The sequence below is a fragment of the Protomyctophum parallelum genome, assembly GCF_964188405.1.
Source record: "Protomyctophum parallelum genome assembly, chromosome: 10".
NCBI lineage: Eukaryota > Metazoa > Chordata > Actinopteri > Myctophiformes > Myctophidae > Protomyctophum > Protomyctophum parallelum.
In genome coordinates this window covers 329,529-354,199 of record NC_139704.1, presented here as the reverse complement: position 1 = coordinate 354,199, position 24,671 = coordinate 329,529, and the positions used below count along the sequence as shown (strand labels likewise).

The following is a 24,671-nucleotide window of genomic DNA, read 5'->3' as shown; positions in this document are numbered from 1 at the left end:
CAGTCCCTCCGCCTCCTCCTTTAAGACCACCCACTTGTCCTAGTCCCTCCCCCTCCTTATAAAAGGACAGCCCATGGCTCTGCCCTTTTGTTTACAAAATGACAAATTGGTGTCTGTAATGTAACAAGAACTCATGTTTTTGTGAATGTTAGAAGTGAACACGATATATCACGAGATATACGAGATATCGTATAAGCACCATTATGCACTTATACTGCCACCATCCATGTATAGGCATATAATCCACACATCCATACCATATCAGATCTGTTTTTTCTGATTTTTTTATAATCATTTATTTATTTCCTCCAATTATATTGACCCTATTGTCACAATCAGCTCAGCTCATCATGCAATTAAATCATAGTTTAACAGCAGAAACAATTAATTTGATAGATCATTTAGCATGAATAATTTTTATTAATTTGCCAATATATTGTAGGCTATTGATTTCCTCCAGCTAAGCACCCTGGCATTAAAACTGTCCAAAACACTTGCACTGCCCTAGGCACATGATGCTCTGGACAGAAGACTCTCCACTCTTGCTCTGATCAAACTCAATTTACAACATGAATGTTCCTTCTGTCGCCAGATTTAAAGAAACAAGCGGCCAAGTCCACAAAAATAAGTCACAGATATTGCCTTGAATATTTATGAAAACGTTTCAACAACACCAATCCTTTTAACAACATATTAATTTGATGGTCCTTCACATAAACCATTGGTCAAGTCAACCACATCTCCCCTGAAAGTTACTTATATGAAAACAAGCCCAAGTCGCTTGTAATAGCCAGACATGGCAACATGACTTCCAGCGCGACACAACAACATATTCTAATTCTTGACTTTACAGCCTCGTATAAGTATTAGCACCTACATATTGACTACAACAGCCAACAAGAATGCACATGCACTGTGACACTACACTCTGTATCAAAGCCCGACCACTGTGATTATAAAAGAAACAACCTACTCCTTGAGAACAACAAGAGCAACTATACAGCAGAGCAGGTAGGCTATATAAGGCTGGTTTGTTGTGGTTTCCTTGATTATCCTGAGGACCCGACATGAACATTTACTTGCTTCCAATCTAACGGAAAACAGTCTGCTCTGCTGTGAACTGGTAATGTGTGAAATGACTGTTTGAAAATCTGCCGCACAGCAGCAAACTGGCTGCGCCGTTCAGTTCACACGTGTGTATGTGGCAGGCAGCTCCGCCCACAGAGGTTGTCGTATTTAAAAATATATATAGAGGGGGCGGTGCGTGTGTGCGTGCAATTTTTTTACGTCACACTATCCGTGTTTACTTCATTGGCCTGTTTGACCGTCAAGTGTTCAGCCTCCATGCAGGAAGAAACCCTAAATACAAAGTTATTACACCATTGCACATAAAAACGACTCCAGGGTGTCTAATGAAGTACTGTCACCCCATAGACACATGAAAAGCTGGAAAAATAAAAAAAATTGTGGCACTCCATCTTTAAAAATGAGAAAACAAAACAAAAATGACTTCTTCAGAATGTGACAGCGGTGATACGAATGAGGTTTCTTGTCACTTTAAGCGCACTCTTGTATATCTGTTCGATGGGTTCGAGAACCGTCACGATCGAATTTGGTTTGTGAATGTATATAACCTCAGTGTGTGTGTGTGTGTGTGTATGTGTGCCTGTAGGAGAAGACCGTGTCAGGGAGACTGTGGTGGCTCCCTCAGATGGACAGACGGCCTCCAGCGTGACAGCGCTGGACTCCACCAGCACCAACCATCGCAGCAGGTGTCATGCCCGCTGCTGCCTCAGAGTGAGCGCCCTGCAGGTGTGTAGGCCTGGCACAATATTGTTACATAGGATCCCGAGGGGGGTTTTCAACGTGGTGTGTGTGCGTGTGTGTGTGTGTGTGTGGGTGCGTGCGTGCGTCCAGGTGCAGAAGGTAAAGTTCTCAAACTCTGCCCGAACCCGACCAAGCCCGGCCCGACCCGACGTTTTCGGGCCGGGCCGGGCCCAAACATTATGCTAATTAGTCGGGCCGGGCCGAGCCTCGGGCTTGGTGATTTTCCGCAATTTTGTTATTTTTTCTTAATTTTTTTAAAAGAGTGTTATTATAATAAAAATAGCAATTTAGTGCTGTTTTTTTTTCCTCTCTCTTTTTTTTCTGTCGGGCTTTTGTCGGGCTTCGGGCTTAACATTATGGTAATTTTTAGGGTCGGTCCGAGCCTCGGGCCGACCCAGTTAGGGTAGGGTCGGGCCACAATTTTTGGGCCCGTTGAGAATTTTAGCAGAAGGTGCTGTGGGGAGTGTTCATCGTGGTGTGTGTGTGTGCGTGTGTGCGTGTGTGTGTGTGTGTGCGTGTGTGTCCAGGTGCAGAAGGTGCTGTGGGGAGTGTTCATTGTGGTGTGTGTGTGTGTGTGTGTGTGTGTGTGTGTGTGTGTGTGTGTGTGTGTGTGTGTGTGTGTGCGTGTGTGTCCAGGTGCAGAAGGTGCTGTGGGGAGTGTTCATCGTGGTGTGTGTGTGCTCGTCATGGGCCGGTGCCACGCAGCTGGCCAAGCTGACGTTCAGGCAGTACGACGCGCCCTTCACCCTCACCTGGTTCGCCACCTCGTGGAACTGCCTCTTCTTCCCCCTCTACTACATCGGCTACGCCTGCAAGAACCCCGAGAGGCAGACGCCCAGGCAGAGGTTCAGGTGAGAAGACACATGCAGCCGTACTGCTGTACTGTCACACAAAAAAGCACCGAAAGTATTATAGCAGATCCACAAGCTCGAAACTGCTGCGTTTTGCTATTTGCGTGTTATCCTTACTTCCGGATTAAAAACAAATCCAATCCTGAAAAGTAACATAATGAGGTTTCCACCTGGCAGAGGTCGTGTAGATCACAAGAGACAAGAGATCATACCCTTACCCTCACCACATTTCTGGTCATTCTTCTGTATGAATACAATTTTGGGGCATCACTCGCAAGTGAAAAGTGTTTTATGGTGTTTAGAGAAGTTGTAAAAAGAAACACATTTATCATTTATGTGGAACGGTTACTGTGGAAAATATACCAATTAAAAGATTAACTGTCATTTTATTTTGTTTAATTGAAAATGTTGCACAGTATGACGTTAACTTGAGTTGAGTGTACACTCAATATTCTACACTAGAGCTTTCAGATTTATGCCTGTTGACTGGAGTCAATGACATCTCATTTCCTCGTCTGCAGACAGACGGACCTGTGTAGTGTATATACTGTACATACAATCACGTCTACAGACAGTCGTTTACCTCGCCCGTTCTCCGCTTATGATTAGCCACATCCTGTCTTGTTATTTGCCGGCTAACGCAGGCTTATCATTTAATTAAATTCAAAGGCCCATTTATCAGGATGTATAGCCTCAAGTTGGTAACAAAGTACTGTGACCGCGGTCTGGAAGTGTAGTAGAGACCACAGCGGGATCCGTCCATTAATTCTGAGCCCTCTGACAGGGATCTTATCTTTTCTCTGCTACTGTACAGCACCTGCTGCATTCCTGTAGCACAAGGAGGGAGAGCAAGACTAACAGATACAGAAATAAATTGCATTACTGTCTTGTAGTCCGAGTTACTGTACAGCTGGCCTTGGCTCTTCTCATGCACCTCATGTCTTGGGACTGCATGGTGGGAAAAGTACTCAAATGTTTACTTAGAAGGGTATGTAAGACTTACACTTTTCTAGGGGTTTGTATTGTTTTCTTACCATTATTATGATTCTATGCGTCACTCTCAATATAGAGACATCAGTTTTCTCCGCTGTTTTCTTCCAGGGAGAATTGAACATTTCTGCTGCATTGTGAGCTTGTAGATTGGCTATTTTCAAATGTCTGAAATCAAAGTAACTAGTAACTAAGATTTTCTAATAATTGCAGTGGGGTAAAAGTACAATTTTTGGATCCGAGATGTAGTGGAGTAGAAGTTAAAGTATTGGAAATTGGAAATACTCAATTGAAGTACAAATTCCATTATTGTACTTGCGTAATTGCATAGTGGTATAGTCAGAGTTAAGGCTCTTCTGATGCATGCCTTGGGACTGCTTCAGTCCAGCAGCCTCGCTCTGAGACTCCCCCTTCTCCCTTCTCTGTCTGCAGGATGTGCACGTGCTCGGAATCCCCAGCACACAATCTGCTTTCCTTCAACTCGACATCTAGTATGAGAAAAACAAGTAGATATGTGTTTCATGCAGGACAGTACATGGTTTTAAATCCAGTATAAAGGTGGGCTTCACACTACAAGATAATCTGGGATATTTGAAGTCGGGCAGGGCTGTTGCAGAAAGCACCGAGGGGGGCAGGGACCCAGACCCAAGAAAAGGGCACGTGTGTGGTCTTTTTCTAGGGTCCGTCCCTTGTGCCATTTCACACCAGAAATGTGGTAGGCCTACATTGGATGTCCTATGCTAATGGAGCAAGATGTTCCAAAATAACTTGGCTCATATCATTGGACATTAAAATAAGCAATAGCCTACATTAAACATTAAAATATATGATATATATATATTTTTTAAACCTGCTTCTTTTGGGGCTAGAATGGGCCCGTTGAGGCAAAAGGTCAGGGGCCCAAAGCCCCCACAAGCCCATAATGTCCGAGAGTCATGCAGTGTGTCATGCCCCATCAATTTAAAATCTTGTAATGTATGCATGTTAGAATCTTGTTATATAAGTGTGGTGTATGATCCTGTAATCTGAGCACAGCTCAAATTAATTTGTACACACAGGGCTCCCCAAAGGTTGTGTGAGCATCACTCTGAACAAATTCATTTTAATTCAAGCCACTGTATTCTGACATTTTAGCACTGCTCTTGGCAGTTTTAATTTAGCATAGAGGAGCCTTGTCAAATAAACATTTATGTTTTCTTGTGAGAGACAATAAAATTGCCTTGGAGCTTAAAGGACATGATTTAATAGCGAGCATGTCTTCATAATAGACAATGTGACCGTCCAACATGAAATAACACCATTCTTAAATGTGGTTCAAGAGTCTGATGCTCATCTCCCTCCATGATATTGCCTTCCCTCTTTGCTGACTCATATTGTACTTGTGGTATAGAGTCAGACGTACCCTGACAGGGATAGCTTTCATTTGAGAGTCTGACAGTCTGACAGTGGTCTTTCATCACAGCAGCTTTACAGGTGTAAAGAAGTGGGTGAAATGATTTGTGTAGTTTCTGTGAGAAGAGAGAGGATGGAGCAGTAGAAAATAGAAAAACGCATTGCCCTGCAGGCTTCAGAGTCCAGACCATAGACCACGCCCAGTGGCGCCCACCAGTGGTGGAAACTGGTAAAGAGATCTGTTGGAGAGCACATATACGTTACAACACAGTTTAATAACATAATGAGACAGACACAATTCAGCCTCAAAGCGTTACAATGTAACACCACATACGGACTCAAAGTACAGCAGCTGAATGTGACCCTTTTATACTGCCGTCACAAACAAGCCTCGACGTATAATAACACTTCCCTCAGCCCATCCCCAGAACCACAGGTCAAATGTCAACACAGCTGACTGCTTGACTCCCATACACAGAAACAGGATTTGCACGGAAAGAATGAACACAGCTTTCAGTTGTCAAAATCAATAGCATTGCTTAGTGTATTCCAAATGTCCTCGACAAAACCACTCCTGTGCTTTCAGGAGTATTTCCAATTTCCAGTCATTTTACTTCTACTCCACTACACCTCAGAGGCAAATATTGTACTTTTACTCCACTACAATTATTTGACAGGTTTAGTTACTAGTTATTAGATTTTGATTTTGAGAGAGAGACACACACACACACACACACACACACACACACACACACACACACACCCTCACACACACACACACACACACACACACACACACACACACACACACACACACACACACACACACACACACACACACACACACACACACACACACACACACACACACACACACAGAGAGAAAGACACAGAGAGACACAGAGGCAAAAGGACAGCCAGATAGAGGGGGCGAGATCGAGAGAGCCATATAATAAATGTACAGGTCGATGACTGTCTGTCCTTGGCTGATATACTGTTGACAGTGTGATACCTGTCGTTCTTCACTGTCCATCTTTGGTACAAAGAAATGCCTCCACTGCTTTCCTCAGTCAGCACATATGTCACATAGCAGAGATGGAATACTTCACATTATATAAGTACACCTATGTCACAACACACACACACACACACACACACACACACACACACACACACACACACACACACACGCACAGCACGATAGCAGAACTGACACCCGTTGCAAAAGGCAGGCTGTTATTGTTTTCGATTTCTGGAGTATGGCCAGTTTCAGTGATGCCACGAAGCTATATGCTTTGACCCGCCTTTCATTTAGGTGTGTGACCCGTTTGTAAAGTAAAGAACCACGTCGTTCAGCGTGTTTCTGTTTTAGTGTCCACTCAGCTCCCTGCTGGACCCACATCTAAACAATATGCTCATCATCATCCTGGCCTGAGTCCACGGCCTGCCTTCTGTTGTTCTGCACTTATTGATGATGACTCAGCGTGTCGCTGCAGTCGGGCAGAAACTGAAATTAATGCCCTACAACTTGATCACACTACAGTAGTGGTTTTCAACCCTTTTCATATCAAGGCCCATATTATTTATTTGGCATTTGAGCCACGGACCACCATTTGATGACACTAGCCTCTCAGACCCAAAACATAGAATATTTAGTTTTTTTTACACAAGCCAACTAAACGTATTGGCTTTGTTGCGTATTGGCTTTGGTGTGTATTCAGAATGAGAGTAGGGCTGCAACTATCAACTCTTGTTAGCTATTATTCCATTACTTTCGCAGTGGTCCATGCTCCCAATACTCCGATCTTGCACGTTGGAAGAACTCTAAATGTAAATTGACTTGCAATCAATTTCGCTGCAGTACATTTCGGTTTGCATTTACTGTACATTTACATTTTACAGCAGAGCAAGATGGGTCCAAAATAACCATCATCAGTATATTTGACACACTACAACTGCTGACTGCCACCTGCAAATGCAAATGTCGGTAGAGAGGAGCTCGAGTTGAATGAACTATTTCAGAGTTAACTGCAGTATTAAATGTGCTCCTGCCAATGTTAACTACTGTGGCATGTCGCTAGGCAACAGGCCGCCAGGTAGGCATGGGTCCCGAGAGAGCCAGTGGGAGAGAGGCAGAGTGCAGCAGAGAAGGCCACGCCCACCACTCGGCCAGCTGGTAGACAGCCGCTACGTGCCCGCCTACATGTTGTCTCAAGTTCATGAATACCAATCAAGGCCACCTGTGGAGCCAGACAGAGAGACAACATGTAGGCGAGGCTGCCTCTGCCCTCACTTCTCCCATGACGCTCTCAGAGACAGGTCGGGCCATGCACTGGCGGTAAGCGACTCCACTCACACACACACACACAACTCACAGCGTTCTGTATGTGAAGGGGCAAAGCACTAATTCATCTCTCTCTATCCCATATACAGGCAACACGTTCCTGGTACTAATTCTGTTCATTCATAAAACCCGCTGCTGAGATTGAGACGGGGAGTGGAAAACCCCGTCAATGTGTCTCAGACAGGAGGAACATTATAAATCTAACACAGACACCCCGTGAGGGCTGGTAGGGAAAGAGCCGGCCAGCGCCACCCTTAGGGAGAGAAGGGAAAGCCTGGAGCTCCCACCAGTGACTGTTCTTATATGATTTGTGCATTTATGATTTGATCAACCCTTCAAACCCACGGGGCTGTATTTAATAAACTCGCCAGTAGGCGATATTCAGTAACATTGAGCGTCTTGAGTGTCTTGGTGTTGTTCAGTCCCCACAAGTGGTGGAGAATAGTGGGATTTTACGAACTGAACCACACCAACCTCTCCGAGACAGATGGATAGGGACCAGGCAATTGACGCGCTTCTCCAGAGCCAAAACAATTTACAAGCCTCGGTCCATGAGTTAGTACGCCATTTCCATAGAGAGGCTAACGTTGCGCGCAACCCAGCCGAAGTACTCACTAAACTCACGCCAGAAGATGACATCGAGACGTACATTGACTTGTTTGAGCGCACAGCGGCTCGAGAGCGTTGGCCAGTGGCTGACTGGGCCAACATCCTGGCGCCGTTTCTCACCGGGGAACCACAACGGGCGTGGGGAGATCTATCCCTCGCAGATTCCCGAGACTACCAGCGGCTAAAGATAGCGATACTCGCTCGCCAGGGCCTCAGCTTACCGGCACGCGCACAGCGTTTCCATGACTGGACCTTCCATCTCTCTCAGCCACCCCGCGCGCAAATAGCGGCCCTGGGCCGGTTGACTCATAGCTGGCTAACGACAGCAGGTGACTTGCCCGCAGTAGATAGAGTAGTGATCGATAAATGTATCAGAGTGTTGCCGCCAGACGCCCGACAGTATGTAGCCCAGGTTGCCCCCGGCTCGGTTGACGAGCTGGTGAACCTCGTAGAGAATTACATGGTGACCCTGGACGTCATGAAAGGAACCAGGAGCGAAGCAGCGAAACCCAAACAAGAGGAGCGCACAGGACGGGATAAGAGGGGACCGCCAGCGGGCCGCTCACCACCCCGACAGCGCACGGGCAAACAGGAGAGGAGCCCACGGAACCAGGACCAGGCCCGCCGCTGTTACGTGTGCGGCCAGGCTGACCACCTTTCCTGGTCCTGCCCAGATCGTCACGGGGGCGATGTCCCGATGCCCTCTGCGGCTAGCACCGACGCCGGCAGACGCTGCCTGCACACGGGCACCGACCGCCGCGGCCACACCAACCTCCCGGTGAGAATCAACGGCGTCGATACGGAGGCCCTCCTGGACTCAGGCAGCGCAGTGACACTGGTCCACGCCGACTATGCCGGGCCTGTGAGCGAGACCACCATGCCCGTCAGCTGCGTGCATGGAAACCAGCGTGACTATCCAGTAAGCAAGATACACATTCAAACCACCCGCGGCACCACACTAGTGTCAGCGGGTGTAGTGCCAACCCTACCGGTCCCCCTGCTGATCGGATATGACTGCACCCTGTTCGAGCGACACTGGCGCCCCGGCGTGGAGAGGCCGCCAGGGAGGCGATCACGCCGCCGCCGACGCCAAAACAGACCACAGCCACCCCGCGGAGCACGACCCGCATGCCCAGCGTTTGGAGCCCCGTCTGACGCCTCGAGAAGTGACAGCTCCCACAGCGCTGACGACCCCGGCACTGAAGGGGACCCCGGACCACCCTGCAACCCAGGAGCGGACCCCTTCGCTGAGTTTCCCAACGCGGACACCCCCTCCTCTCCGAGGGTAGGGGAGTTCGCTACAGCACAGTGGAGCGACACCAACTTGGAGATGGCGCGGCAGCGCGTGGACGTCATCGACGGACAAAAGCAGAGCGGGGTGAGTGTACTGAATTTCCCCTACTTTATGTGTAAAGCTGGACTGTTATACCGGGTGGTTAAGGACAAGCGAGAAGAGGAAGTAGAGCAGCTCCTAGTACCAAAACAGTATGTCACTCGGGTGCTGTATCTTGCACACACGCATCAGTTAGGCGCGCACCTCGCTGTGCAGAAAACCTATGAGCGTATACTGGCAAGATTTTACTGGCCGGGAGTTAAGAGGGCTGTTGAAACCTTTTGCCAAAGTTGTCCTGAGTGTCAGAAAACGGCCCCGCGGCCCACATATAGAAATCCCCTAGTACCGCTGCCTATTATTGAAACTCCATTTGAGCGTCTAGCCATGGACATTGTGGGACCCCTCCCGAAATCCGCTAGAGGGCACCGTTACATACTGGTAATACTCGATTATGCCACCCGGTACCCCGAGGCCATCCCGCTCCGCTCTGCCACGGCCAAAACAATAGCACATGAACTTTTAATGCTATTTAGTAGAGTCGGAATACCGGCGGAGATTCTTTCGGATCAGGGCACCTGTTTCATGGCACGCATGCTAAACGTGCTGTACAAATGGCTAAAGATCAAGCGCATCCGCACCTCCATTTATCACCCCGAGACGGATGGCTTAGTGGAACGCTTTAACCAAACATTGAAAAAGATGCTCAGGAAACTAGTTGACATAGACGGGAAAGATTGGGACCAGCTAATCCCCTATGTCCTCTTCTCTATTCGCGAGGTCCCCCAGGCGTCGACAGGTTTCTCCCCCTTTGAATTGGTATATGGGAGGAGACCCCGGGGACTGTTGGACATAGCAAAGGAGGCGTGGGAAACGCAGCCGTCCCCGCACAGAAGTGTAATAGAGCATGTTGACAGGCTACAGGAGAGAGCGCGCAAAGTCTGGCCCATGGTGCGCGAACACATGGAACGCGCACAGCGGGACCAGGCGCGCATCTACAACCGGGGGGCGCGCGTGAGAGAGTTCCAGGTGGGCGAGCAGGTGCTCGTCCTCGTGCCAACCAGCGAGTGCAAGTTCCTGGCCAAGTGGCAGGGGCCCTACGAGGTGGAGACACGCATCGGCCCGGTCAACTATAGAGTGAGACAGCCAGGCAGGCGAAAACCCCATCAGATATACCACGTTAACATTCTTAAAAAGTGGCACGCGCCTAACACTGTTCCCCCCCGTCTCTCACTCACCACCTTCTCTCCACCTCCCCCTGTCCCCATAGGAGAAGACCTGTCACCGACGCAGCGGCAGGACGTACAGGAGCTGCTTAGCCAGTGCGCGGATGTGTTCTCGGAACGGCCAGGACGCACGCATGTCATCGAACATGACATTGAAACCACCCCCGGTAAGGTGGTCCGTCAACGGCCGTACCGCATACCCGAGGCGCGCCGCATAGCGATCAAGGACGAGGTAAAGCAAATGCTCGAATTAGGCGTGATAGAGGAATCCTACAGCCCCTGGGCCAGTCCTATAGTAATAGTGCCCAAACCAGATGGCTCATTGCGCTTTTGCAATGATTTTCGGAAGTTAAATGAAGTGTCCACGTTTGACGCGTATCCGATGGCTCGCGCGGACGAGTTGATCGAGCGGCTGGGCCCCGCCCGGTTCGTCAGTACACTAGACCTCACAAAAGGGTATTGGCAAGTCCCATTATCGGCACGGGCCAAGCCAAAAACCGCCTTCTCCACCCCGGAGGGCCTTTTTCAGTATACCGTCCTCCCGTTCGGTGTCCATGGAGCACCCGCCACGTTTCAACGGCTAATGGACCGGGTCCTGAGACCCCACCGTGACTTTGCCGGGGCATATCTGGATGACATCGTGGTCCACAGCGCCACCTGGCGGTCCCACCTACAACACCTCGAAGCAGTGCTTGGAGCGCTGCGTAAAGCCGGGCTTGTAGCCAACGCCAAAAAGTGTCGCATCGGCCTGACGGAGACAGATTACTTGGGCTTCACAGTGGGACGAGGCTGCGTCAAACCCCAGCGGAAGAAGGTGGAACGGCTGAGGGAATGGCCCCGACCGATCACCAAGAAGCAGGTGAAATCATTTATGGGGCTCATTGCCTATTACCAAAAATTTATTAAAGACTTTGCCACTCTTGCAGCGCCACTCTATGACCTGACCAAGAAGAGCCTGCCCCACCACGTAGGTTGGACCCCCGAGGCGGAGGAGGCTTTCCACACGCTGAAAGCGGCTATATGTGAGGAACCGGTCCTCATTGCCCCGAATTTCAGCCAACCTTTCGTCCTCCACACCGACGCCTCGGGAACGGGGGTAGGAGCCGTGCTCTCGCAGGTCATAGACGGAGAGGAACACCCGGTAACGTACGTCAGTCGAAAACTGCTCAAGCACGAGCGCAACTATGCCACGGTGGAGAAGGAATGTCTCGCCATCAAATGGGCTATTCATCACCTTCGATACTACCTCTGGGGGAGGCAGTTCACCGTCATCACAGATCACGCCCCCCTGAAGTGGATGTCCCGCAACAAAGACAAGAATGACCGCGTTACCAGATGGTTCCTCGAGCTGCAGAATTACAAGTTCGATGTACAACACCGGCCCGGGAAGGAAATAGCGCACGCAGACGCGCTCTCCAGGAGGTACGAGGAAGGGACAGGGACTGAAGCTTCCGGAGCCACCGGCAAGCTTGGAGGGAGGATGTGTGGCATGTCGCTAGGCAACAGGCCGCCAGGTAGGCATGGGTCCCGAGAGAGCCAGTGGGAGAGAGGCAGAGTGCAGCAGAGAAGGCCACGCCCACCACTCGGCCAGCTGGTAGACAGCCGCTACGTGCCCGCCTACATGTTGTCTCAAGTTCATGAATACCAATCAAGGCCACCTGTGGAGCCAGACAGAGAGACAACATGTAGGCGAGGCTGCCTCTGCCCTCACTTCTCCCATGACGCTCTCAGAGACAGGTCGGGCCATGCACTGGCGGTAAGCGACTCCACTCACACACACACACACAACTCACAGCGTTCTGTATGTGAAGGGGCAAAGCACTAATTCATCTCTCTCTATCCCATATACAGGCAACACGTTCCTGGTACTAATTCTGTTCATTCATAAAACCCGCTGCTGAGATTGAGACGGGGAGTGGAAAACCCCGTCAATGTGTCTCAGACAGGAGGAACATTATAAATCTAACACAGACACCCCGTGAGGGCTGGTAGGGAAAGAGCCGGCCAGCGCCACCCTTAGGGAGAGAAGGGAAAGCCTGGAGCTCCCACCAGTGACTGTTCTTATATGATTTGTGCATTTATGATTTGATCAACCCTTCAAACCCACGGGGCTGTATTTAATAAACTCGCCAGTAGGCGATATTCAGTAACATTGAGCGTCTTGAGTGTCTTGGTGTTGTTCAGTCCCCACACTACTGATTGTCAGAATGTGTTATTCATTGAGTCAATTCCTGGCTGCTGTAGCACAGATCTCATCAATGCCCTAGCCCTTTATCCTTCAGCTCTTATCTCCTCTATCTTTTACATGTTTTCACTAGGAAAGACCAAACATCAGACATGGGAACCCTTTAAGATGGTTTATTGAACGAGGGTGGAGTATGGTCATTGCTGTCACGAATGCCATTGCATGAAGTAAGAAAGCGGGGTATGGTTGTACAACATAAACATCCATTGCATACAACATGGTGGGCCAGCATGGTCGTCTATGAGTGCGCTCTGGCATGCGAAGCATGGGACGCGCAGTATATACGGCCAGGCATGGCAGCGAGGTCGTCCATGGGTGCGTATAGTGCGAGGCACAGAATTACGCACGACATGAACGGCCAAGCTTGGAATACGTAGTGAAGCAGCATGGTCGTCTATGAGTGCTCCTCATGCGAAGCATGGGGAGCGCAGTATAAACGGCCAAGGCTTGGAATACTTAGTGAGGCAGCATGGTCGTCCATGGGTGCATAGAGTGCGAAGCACAGATTACGCACGACATGAACGGCCAAGGCTTGGAATACGTAGTGAAGCAGCATGATCGTCTATGAGTGCGCTCCACATGCGAGCATGGGACGCGCAGTATAAACGGCCAGGCATGGCAGCGAGGTCGTCCATGGGTGCGTATAGTGCGAGGCACAGAATTACGCACGACATGAACGGCCAAGGCTTAGATGAATACATAGTGGGACCCGAGGTTCGAGGGGGCGGACCCAGATACTTTGGCTTAGGGGTCGAGGCGTGGGCCTGAGTGATATAGTAGAAACCCCAAAAGTATCATTCTAAAGTTACCAGACCCTGGAACGGTGGGCGTCGTGGAGGGCGCGTTGGAGCAGACGTAGCTGTGATGGGCCTGGGAAGACCTTCGGGCCGAGAGTCTGGGTTATGTGGTCGGGAACTCCCTTGTTGGAGCTGTGACGCGGCTCCAGTTCTGGAGGGGTAGCCGAAGGAGTGTTCCGGGGAGAGTCCTGGTCGGCGGGGACCAGGTGGAGGTAGGAATGGAACCAGGAGCGGATGGCGACTGAACCGCTGTTGTTACGAACCCGATGGCGTGCGTGCTGGGCGTGTCGGGTGAGTGGGTGGTTAAGGGGGCTCATTGGGCTGAGGGAGGTGTTGGAGATGCGGGAAACCCAAAAGAAACGAACAGGAGAACTTGGCTTCGAGCGTGGCATAGTGAGGGGCCTGAAGCCGGTGCGGAGGATGGAGCTGTTGTGGGTTAAGGTGTGGGGGGTTGGTGTTGAGGAGATGGGCGTTTGGCCTGCTTGTCGGTGCAGGTGGGACGGGAGTGGGAACCGCCGCAGAAGGTGCAGATGTGGAGATGGCGGCATGCTGACAGGCCGCAGCCTCTTTCATTGAAATTATTGCAAAGCATTTTGGTGCCGACAAAGACAAGCGGGCGGCCACGCATGTCTTTGGCCTTGGAGGAAGTGGGGAAGACCTTGCTGGAGGTGGTGACGCTCAGTAGGGGGGGGGGGGACGTAGCTGGTTTGGTGTGCGGCGTGAGGGCGGGGCTCTGGAGCTCTGAAGGTGCAGTGGGTGGTGGGATGAGTGGGGCAGTTGCAGAGACTGCATGCTTCAGAGGTTTTGCCTGCAAAAATCCTGCAGTATAGCTACAGCTCGAGGGAGCCCCAGTAGGTGGTGGTGTTGAAGTGTTGGAGTCTGGAGGCGGCCCTGGCGGAGAACTGACGGTGGTACTCGTAAAACAGGCTGCCTCCGAACCGTGTGCAGAGGTCCATGCAAATGTAAAGGTGGTCGTCCAGTTCTTGGCGGCGGGAGGGGAATGAGGTGCATAGAATGTCTCGGAATATGGAAAATGCTAGGACAAACTCTGTGGGTGTGAGGACGGAGGAAGTGGATGGGGAGAGGTCTCGGAGGGTGATGGCGATTCCTCCGAGATCTACTGACCGGTGTTGGGCTGTGCTGGCGGAGGGGCGTATGAGGGAAGAGAGATCGATGTCCATACCTTGTAAAATCTGTGAGCGGAGGTGTGAGGGGACCAGGGGGGCGTTGAGAGCGATGGCGGATGGCGGGATGGGTGCTGGCGTTGCTGTGAAGAGGGAGAAGGAGGGGGGGGGGGGGGGGGGGGGGGCGGTGGGGAACGCTGGGTGGGGGGGAGAGAAGACACGTTGGTGTGTGGGGCGCTAGGTGCTGCTGGGGGAAAACCTAGGATGGCTGGGGGGAAACCTAGGGGGGATGGGGCTTGGTAATTGTACTGAAAGGGGGGGTGGAGGTGGGGTGCTGCTGCCTGCTGGAAATGGGGGGGAGGAACGGGTTGGGCATGGGGGAAAGAACCAGGAGGATGTAGTAATGGGGAGGTGTGAGGTAGGTGGAAAACGCTGGCCGTGTGGGGGGTGGAGAGAGCTGAGGTGGCTGGAGCTCCTTCAGGGGGGGGGGGGGGGGTGGAGAGGGTGGATGTCTGGTGAAAACGGCTGCCTCTGGAAGGTCACGGTGGCTGCGGGATGTTGTGTGGCGGCCTTCCTTGTCCCGCGACGTGGCGGAGCTGCCTGCCGCGCAACAACGCCGCCTCTCGGCCGAGCAGGCGCCTGTTGGTCTTCTCCTGGGCGCGTGACGTCGTGTCGGCGCGACGGACCTGCGACGGCTGGTGGTGTTGTTGTGGTGCTGTTGCTGCGTTGGCCAATGCGGGTGGTGGTGAGAAGGTTGAAGAGGCTTTGTTTTCTGGCGGTTCTGGTGAATGATATCCCTTTGGCGGTGAGTGCTCGCTGGAGACCGACGACGGTCCAATCCGACATTAGCGTCGGCGCCGAGTCGTTCGTGCCGCGCGAGGAGGCGCCGCGGCGGTTTTGCTGGAGAGCTGGGGAGGGAGATGGATCCCCGCGAAACTCCCGGGGTGTCCGGTTGAGATCGGCGGCGTCCTGGTGAGTACCGAGAAAAATTTCGTCATTCTCCTCGGCGTGAGCGAAAAGCAACATGTTGAGATCAGGCACCGCGAGTCCTCGGTCTGACATGTTTGGTAGCAGGTGGTTAGATGGCTAGGTGGCAGAGGAAAAATACACGATTTGTCTCTGGTAACGTAAGGTGTGCGTGTTTACAAGAAACTGGCACAGGGCACTTTTTGACGGTTGAGTTTAAGTACCCACGGTAATGGGCGACGTAGGAGTGGCCAGGCTAGTTGGAAGTGGGTGAGTGGTGGCATGGTTGGCAAGGGTGGAGTATTGGTTGGCAAGGGAGGAGATGGCAGGCAGGTGGGTTGTCTTCTGCTTGGCCAAACCTCCCGAACCTTTGTTGTTCCAACTCCATTATGTAATATTACTACTACGTTAGTACTTACAGTACTACTACTACTAGAGGGTATGCATTGTGATTGTCTTCTATTAAAATGAAACAGAGTCCGCACACTGAATCCAGTTCTAAGTAGGCACATAACAATATATCGTAAATCAATTCAAATTGATTCAAACAGGTGACAATTTAAAATCACGATTAAATGGCAATTTGAATCTTGATGCAAACAGCAGAGGGTGCTTAAAAAAGAAGAAAATGCAGGATCTCTGTAAGATAATTGATTAAAAAACGTTTTCAGTCATCTGCTACTGCATTGAAAAGAGGATAAGAGTGGATTTGTGAGAGAAATAATGGTAATAAAAAAAGATGTTCGATCATTTTTCTTGGAAAATGTGTTTTGTGTTGTTGTAATATCGCCACCGCTGAAAAAGAGGGTCCCAGCCCTCAGTGTGTTCTCCGAAAACGAAATAAAGGTTGAAACACTTCGGACGTGTGTTCTCTATGATCGCTGTTGTAAAGGAATCTGTGGGACATTATGCTCAAAAGACAATTCATAATAATGAATAATGAGGCAACACAAGAATTCAGAGTTATGGAGTATAAGGATTTTACTCGAGTAAGGTTTGGAACTATTCCCGTTTTCTCGTCTCGAGAATCATATGACATCATGTGATTAAAATGTATTACTTTACCTCCTAGGTATACCTCTATACCAGGCATTCTCATATCTCCATTTTAATTTTAGGCTGAATTTTAGACTATTAAATCTCCCATTTCCACAGTCATCCTCTCACATTGCCCCTCTCATACACACACACACACAGGCAGATAGGCAAAAACACTCAAACACAGTAGGCCTACATTCACACACTGGCTAGCCAATTTCCGTTGCTTCGTAAAACAACAGGATATCCTAGGCAGGATCTCGTCCCCCTATTAGACAGCAGGCAACTTAATGAATGATTTATTGAATAGACTACTACTTTTTTCCCTCAAAATGTACACCGGTACCATTCGTCAGACCTCACGTCTAACCATCTTGAGACATTCAACCAACCAAACACTGTTCCTCCGTCTCTCATATGCACACATGAAAGGCAAAACTTCACAGTTTCCCTCTTTAAATATAGGCCATCCAAAAATGCCTATTGTGATCACAACCAAATTCATCACTGATACTTTAAAACCCTGAATAGAAGCAATACCTCATTTTCTGAACATCCAAACAGACCCATATACTCACTTGCGCGATGTCGGCCCAGCCGAAAGACAGAACTTTACTCACCAGGCCGAGACGCCAAGCCCATACAGCACATCATCTCGGTGGGAAACCTCCAAATGTAAAGGAATCTGTGGGACATTATGCTCAAAAGACGATTCATAATAATGAATAATGAGGCAACACAAGAATTCAGAGTTATGGAGTATAAGGATTTTACTCGAGTAAGGAGACAGACTTACATGACCTGTTCATGTATGGAATCCCAGTCTGGTTCTCAGAGTGACAAGAAGGCGACAGCTTTTATAGCTCAGTCCCACACAAACAACCCCCAACATATAGCCTCAAGGCATTCACCAAATGGGACAGTGACATCATAAACAAACAGCCAAACAGCACCAAACTGTAACTTAGAGTATTATTAAATGTTTATCTCTAAATTTCCACGACACTGTTTAATTGTTTTATGAGGCATTATGAACCCATTCTGAGCGGGAACCCCTTTTGGTGTTAGCATTATGTCATGCTTTAGCTATTGAAAAATAGCAGATCTACAAGCTCATAGCGCGCCACCGAGTGGCGAGCTATGAGCTTGTAGGTCTGCTATTTTTGAAACTTCTGGAACTTCTGGAGTCCCTGGAACTACATATTTTCAAATGGGGGTCGGCGGCCAATTACATATAATGTTGGGGGTCCTTTGACATGAAATATTTAGATCCACTGACATAGAAACATGAGGTTTTTCAGGAAACTGTCAGGATTTAGAAGACATTATTTCTATTTCGACGTCAGGCCTAAATGGTTAAAAGCTCTTATCCTGCCCTGTGCTTGTGTGTGTGTCGTGTGTGTGTGTGTGTGTTGTGTGTGCAGAGAGTGTTGTCGGCTGTACGGGGACGATGGCCTCACAGGGAAGGTGTTTGTCACCAGAGTGGCTCCGTTCGCCCTGCTGTGGATCCTCACCAACTACCTGTACCTGCAGTCCCTCAGGAAGATCCACAGCACCGACGCCTCGGCGCTCTTCTGCTGCAACAAGGCCTTCGTCTTTCTGCTCTCCTGGATTGTGCTGCGAGACCGCTTCATGGGCGTCAGGGTGAGTAGTCCAGTAATAATGTCATTGGACCTCAATCTAATTGCAAAAAAACCCCCCAAACTCAGCTGATTTAGCAACTTGCTCAAATGTGATGATGTCAGCACATTTGATGCAAGTTGCTATGGCAAAATCTAGCCCAATGAGTTTTTGTGCAAAACTAACTGCTTGGAATGGATTCAGCATCATGAAAACTCCCTAGTTTGATATGTCACATGCTACTTAAAGCATAAGGACATTTAGAAAACATTGCCTTATAATAGGATGTCAATGCGATGGCCATACTGTACCATACTATTCCAGGCAACTTTTTTCTGTTATTCAGGATTTATTGAAGATGCAAAATCAGCTGAGTTAGTTTTTTTTTGCAATTAGATTGAGGTTGACCCTGTATTTGCCATAGATTTCCTGTACTAGAGTCAGACCTGGGACTGTAGACCACGTACTGTTTCCCGAAAATGTGGGTCGGGACTCATTTTGTATGGGTCACGACTCGAGTAAAGATCCCATTTTATTTTCCTAAATTAAAAAATATATATAAAGTGTAAAATTATGCGCAATTGTCCTTTCTTTCACCCGGAAAATACATTGTGTAACCGCGATCATCTGTTTAGGTATTGGCCCGTGGATAAAGGTTGTTTTGGCCAAAAACGCAATCCGTCAAAAGAATCCTATATGCATTTTTGTAAATCTATTTACATTGAGTCGGATGGAATATTTTACTGATTTTATCTAACCTAGAACCATTGAACCGTTGGCGAAGGGCGTAATCTATTAGGAAAAAACACAAAAAGACCATAGGACTTAAATCACCATCTTAGGCAGTCAATGTGAAAGAAAGAAATGTGTGAAATGTGTTTCATGCACATCCAAAATAGCAGGGAGGGATGCCTTCCTCTAGTTACTAGAGGAAGGAACCAACACTAGTCTAAAGTCAGGGGGAAATACCCAATTTTCTTGTGGGGTTGTGGCCTGTGTGAGATTTTTGTAGGTGCGCAAGAAAGTCGTTTGCATATGCAACTGATGTGTCTCCATTAAGGATGTTTGCGTAGGCAACCGGTGTAACAGAAAGTATGTCTGTTCATTTGGCTCAGGCTCCCCCTCTCACAGGCTGCAAATGAGAGGTGGCATTTTTGGCCCTCATTCATTCATTCATTCCTTGGCTTTTATTTCATTTCTTTTCTCCTCTTCTCCCAGTATCAATGACTATCTGGTAGTCATGCAGTTCAAACAACTCAACTACACATTCTGAAAATGTATGAGTATATCGTTGCTATCGGGAAGAAACCTCTTATCTCCATATTCTAACTTTCTGTGTTTTTTTTGGTAAATTAACTTCCTACTTGATGCTGTCATGCAAAACAAGCAAAAGTAGCAGATCTACAAGCTCGAAACACGGTGCTGTTTTTGTACATTCTTTGTCATTTTACTTTTGCATACTTATGCAGAGTATTTCAGTATGGTCAGTATCATGGTCAGTAAAATGTCAGTATCATGGTCAGTATCATGGTCAGTATCATGGTCAGTGTCATGTCAGTATTGTGGTCAGTATCGTGGACAGTATCATGGTCAGTATCGTGTTCAGTATCATGGTCAGTAAAATGTCAGTATCGTGTTCAGTATCATATCAGTATCATGCTCAGTAAAATGTCAGTATCGTGGTCAGTATCATGGTATGTATCATGGTCAGTATCATGGTCAGTATCATGGTCAGTATCATGGTCAGTATCATGGTCAGTGTCATGGTCAGTGTCATGTCAGTATTGTGGTCAGTATCGTGGACAGTATCATGGTCAGTATCGTGTTCAGTATCATGGTCAGTAAAATGTCAGTATCATGGTCAGTATCATATCAGTATCATGCTCAGTAAAATGTCAGTATCGTGGTCAGTATCATGGTATGTATCATGTCAGTATCATGGTCAGTATCATGGTATGTATCATGTCAGTATCATGGTCAGTGTCATGTCATTATTGTGGTCAGTATCGTGGACAGTATCATGGTCAGTATCATGACAGTATCATGGTCAGTATCATGGTCAGTAAAATGTCAGTATCATGGTCAGTATCATATTAGTATCATGGTCAGTATCATGGTCAGTAAAATGTCAGTATCATGGTCAGTATCATATCAGTAGCATGCTCAGGAAAATGTCAGTATCGTGGTCAGTATCATGGTATGTATCATGTCAGTATCATGGTCAGTGTCATGTCAGTATTGTGGTCAGTATCGTGGACAGTATCATGGTCAGTATCATATCAGTATCATGGTCAGTAAAATGTCAGTATCGTGGTCAGTAAAATGTCAGTATCATGGTATGTATCATGGTCAGTGTCATGTCAGTATTGTGGTCAGTATCGTGGACAGTATCATGGTCAGTATCATATCAGTATCATGGTCAGTATCATATCAGTATCATGGTCAGTAAAATGTCAGTATCATGGTCAGTATCATATTAGTATCATGGTCAGTATCATGGTCAGTAAAATGTCAGTATCATGGTCAGTATCATATTAGTATCATGGTCAGTATCATGGTCAGTATCATGGTCAGTATCATATCAGTATCATGGTCAGTATCATAGTCAGTAAAATGTCAGTATCGTGTTCAGTATCATGGTCAGTAAAATGTCAGTATCATGGTCAGTATCATATCAGTAAAATGTCAGTATCGTGGTCAGTATCATGGTATGTATCATGTCAATATCATGGTCAGTGTCATGTCAGTATTGTGGTCAGTATCGTGGACAGTATCATGGTCAGTATCATATCAGTATCATGGTCAGTAAAATGTCAGTATCGTGGTCAGTATCATGGGCTGTATCATGTCAGTATCATGTTTGTCAGTATCATGTCAGTATCATGTCAGTAATCATGTCAGTAATCATATCAGTAATCATGTTAGTATCACATGTCAGTGTCATGGTCAGTATCGTGATCAGTATCATGTTAGTATCATGGTCAGTGTCATGTCGAAGGCCTTGCATTTTTCATTTCCAAAGTCCAAGTCTCTCTTTATAGGTGTCATAATGAAGATTTGTCACACGCCACCTGCGTTCAGTCTTTACCAAGGAGAGCTTTTCTTACCAGAGATGTCCTTCACCGTATATAGTGGGTGTTCTACAAGCTCGTTGACGGGGGACGGGTGTGGAAGAGAAAGCCTGCATAAATTTGTCGCTGGTGGCTTCAGTAATAAATCATTGATTGAATCGTGAATATGTCTTTTTGAACATTTGTGCACACAGACTTTTTATACTTGCCCAGGGGCAAGTATTAAACGGACATAATAAAATCTAAAAATAAAACTCAATCCCCTATCCCACCCTCCCCTCACCCACAATCCCAAGGATTGTGCACACAAACATTTGACAGCAATGATCAGATAGTGCCCTCTCTCTGAATACAGAGCTTCCTTTTTTTCAGTCCCGGTTAGATCCTTCATACCCTGAAGAAGACATTTTGTTGGCCGAAACGGTTCAATAAAAGTTTCTTGCATCGTGACTACGAGCTGTGCGGCCTCTTTTCCTTTTTTCAAGTTTTATCTCCTGCGGTCAGCACCTCCCCACTATAGGTGTGCCTCTTTGTTTGTACAGTAGAACCTATAAACATATACTGTTTATTATATGGGCTGCCTGTTAGACTGCATGCTGGGTGTGTGTGCTACAATGTGCAGGTGGGGAAATATGTCTGCGTTGAGTAACTGGGATGAGGTGCAGGTCAGCCGAGTGGATTAGCGCTGCATTAGGGAGGTGACAGCAAGATAAATGAGAAATGTTTGTTGTTGCTGCTGCTTGGCCAGAACCCAGAGGCACCCTGCATGGTCTCTCACTGCAGTGCAGGCTGCCTGTCGGTCACAAACTGTCCCGTCCAATTCCTGGAGAGTGCTGATTCTTTCGCTGGGTCAGACACCTTGTATGTGTCAGTGTTTTCTTTTTTTTTTACTGCGTCAGAGAGACCCCTAACTCTGGATGTTTCAGCACAATGCAAGCGTCAGAGAGGAAATTAAATTAACCTATTAACGTCTGAGGGCGATTATACAAATGCCTTCTAAATCAGGTCTCACGTTTCAATGTCTCATGTTTAAAAAAATGACTGAGGCAAACTCTCCCACCAATTTCATTGTGCATCAAGGTCCATTCAAGATCCACCATTTGTAACCCATTTCTTCACACGGTGCCTAAACTGTAATCCTGGGCGCTACTCACTCTCTGACAAGTGACAAGTGAGAGCCCCAAACTGAGCCCATGCTTTGTTCAATGCATGAGGAGAGAGCAGGCCGCTTCTCATCACCTGACAGGGGGGAGTATAGGATGCAGCGCGTGGAAATTCAAGATCCACCATACATATCTGTGCAGAAACATCCTATTCTACATTCAAGGCAATAATAACATACACCTTCTATGACCTACAGTATGAGAATAAACCAAGGCAAACCAGGCTCGGTTTTTCCTCACTTTCTAATCCATTAAGAGTCGTGATTCAAATAATTCTGTGCACACGACACTACCCGTAACTCGGAAGCGTCCTTGTGTGTGATGATGAATGACCTCTACGGGGGGCCTATAGGCTGTAGCGGTGCTGTACATCACTATAGCCAACATTACATTGCTGTTGTAGCACATAACAAGGATGATTGGATTTGACTCCCCCACACCGTGCTCTCCTGCCTCATTATCATATGGAGGAGCCTCAGATGCCCTGCATTGCTGCAGACGTCAAAACACTGCACTCCTCGTCGTGAGGGGGGGAGATGGGGGCTTATATTGTTTACCTGTTTTTCAAGGCTTTCATCTGAGACAAGGCAATAGAGAGAATGGGATACAGCTACTGGTTCACGACATCGGGTCCGTGGGACCACTTGGTTCCATTTGGTTCCATTTGTACACCCTCAGAGTTTAATTAACACTGAGGATTTGACAGTGTAGCCTATAGGGATTCCAGAGATAGGGCATTGTATCAAATTGAAGTTTGTGGCCTAATGCATATCAAACTGTGCAGGGGGTCCTTGAAATGAACAAAAAGATAGAGATGGAGAATGGTTGGGGTACAGGCTGGGGGAGAGATGGGCGGGCTGAATGAATGGTTGGGGTACAGGCTGGGGGAGAGATGGGCAGGCTGAATGAATGGTTGGGGTAGAGGCTGGGGGAGAGATGGGCGGGCTGAATGAATGGTTGGGGTACAGCCTGGGGGAGAGATGGGCGGGCTGAATGAATGGTTGGGGTACAGCCTGGGGGAGAGATGGGTGGGCTGAATGAATGGTTGGGGTACAGGCTGGGGGAGAGATGGGCAGGCTGAATGAATGGTTGGGGTACAGGCTGGGGGAGAGATGGGCGGGCTGAATGAATGGTTGGGGTAGAGGCTGGGGGAGAGATGGGCGGGCTGAATGAATGGTTGGGGTACAGGCTGGGGGAGAGATGGGCGGGCTGAATGAATGGTTGGGGTAGAGGCTGGGGGAGAGATGGGCGGGCTGAATGAATGGTTGGGGTACAGCCTGGGGGAGAGATGGGCGGGCTGAATGAATGGTTGGGGTAGAGGCTGGGGGAGAGATGGGCGGGCTGAATGAATGGTTGGGGTACAGCCTGGGGGAGAGATGGGCGGGCTGAATGTATGTGACAAAGACAGTGGAAGGAAAGGGGGGGGCAGATGAAGATGTGATGAAACACAGCTTGGGATGCACTTCCATTACACCTTATAGGCAGCCTCTTTGGACTGCTTTAAAGCACAGCTCAAGACCTATTTATTTCTTTACGCTTGCTTTTAGTTTTTTTGTTTTTTAATCTCTGTGTTGTCCTCACTGTTATGTACGGAGCCCCTGAATGGCCATGCATTAAAAATATATTTTATCTTGTCCGTACAAGATAATATCTCGTCCGTACAAGATAATATCTCGTCCGTACAAAGTTAAAATAGGTATGGAGATATTAATGACGTTTCCTCCCAACAGCAACGATATAATGCAAATGAGAACTCATTCCGAGACTGACCACACCGATGTGAGCAATGCATCCGATCCTTGCCTGTTTTCCTCATTCCAGATAGTGGCGGCCATCTTGGCCATAGCAGGCATCGTGATGACGACTTATGCGGATGGATTCCACGGTCGCTCCGTCATCGGCATCACTCTGGTGGTGGCTTCTGCTTCTGCATCCGCACTCTACAAGGTACGCTGCTCTGACAACATACATTATATTATATATTGGGCTGCCAACCCTCACCCCCCCAGCCCAAGGCTGCCAACCCTCACCCCCCCAGCCCAAGGCTGCCAACCCTCACCACCCCAGCCCAAGGCTGC

General features: G+C 48.3%; 1 protein-coding gene across 1 annotated transcript in view; it reads left to right on the top strand.

Moving 5' to 3' along the window:
- LOC310865296 (solute carrier family 35 member F3-like) overlaps nt 1-24,671 on the top strand; it is a gene marked incomplete at its 3' end in the record, with an annotated part of 118,051 nt that overhangs the window by 86,088 nt on the left and 7,292 nt on the right. The window contains exons 3-6 of the mRNA XM_083774321.1: nt 1,673-1,812; nt 2,464-2,678; nt 18,164-18,383; nt 24,415-24,540. Coding sequence (XP_083630447.1) covers nt 1,673-1,812; nt 2,464-2,678; nt 18,164-18,383; nt 24,415-24,540 — 701 coding nt within the window. The remainder of the gene's footprint in view (nt 1-1,672; nt 1,813-2,463; nt 2,679-18,163; nt 18,384-24,414; nt 24,541-24,671) is intronic.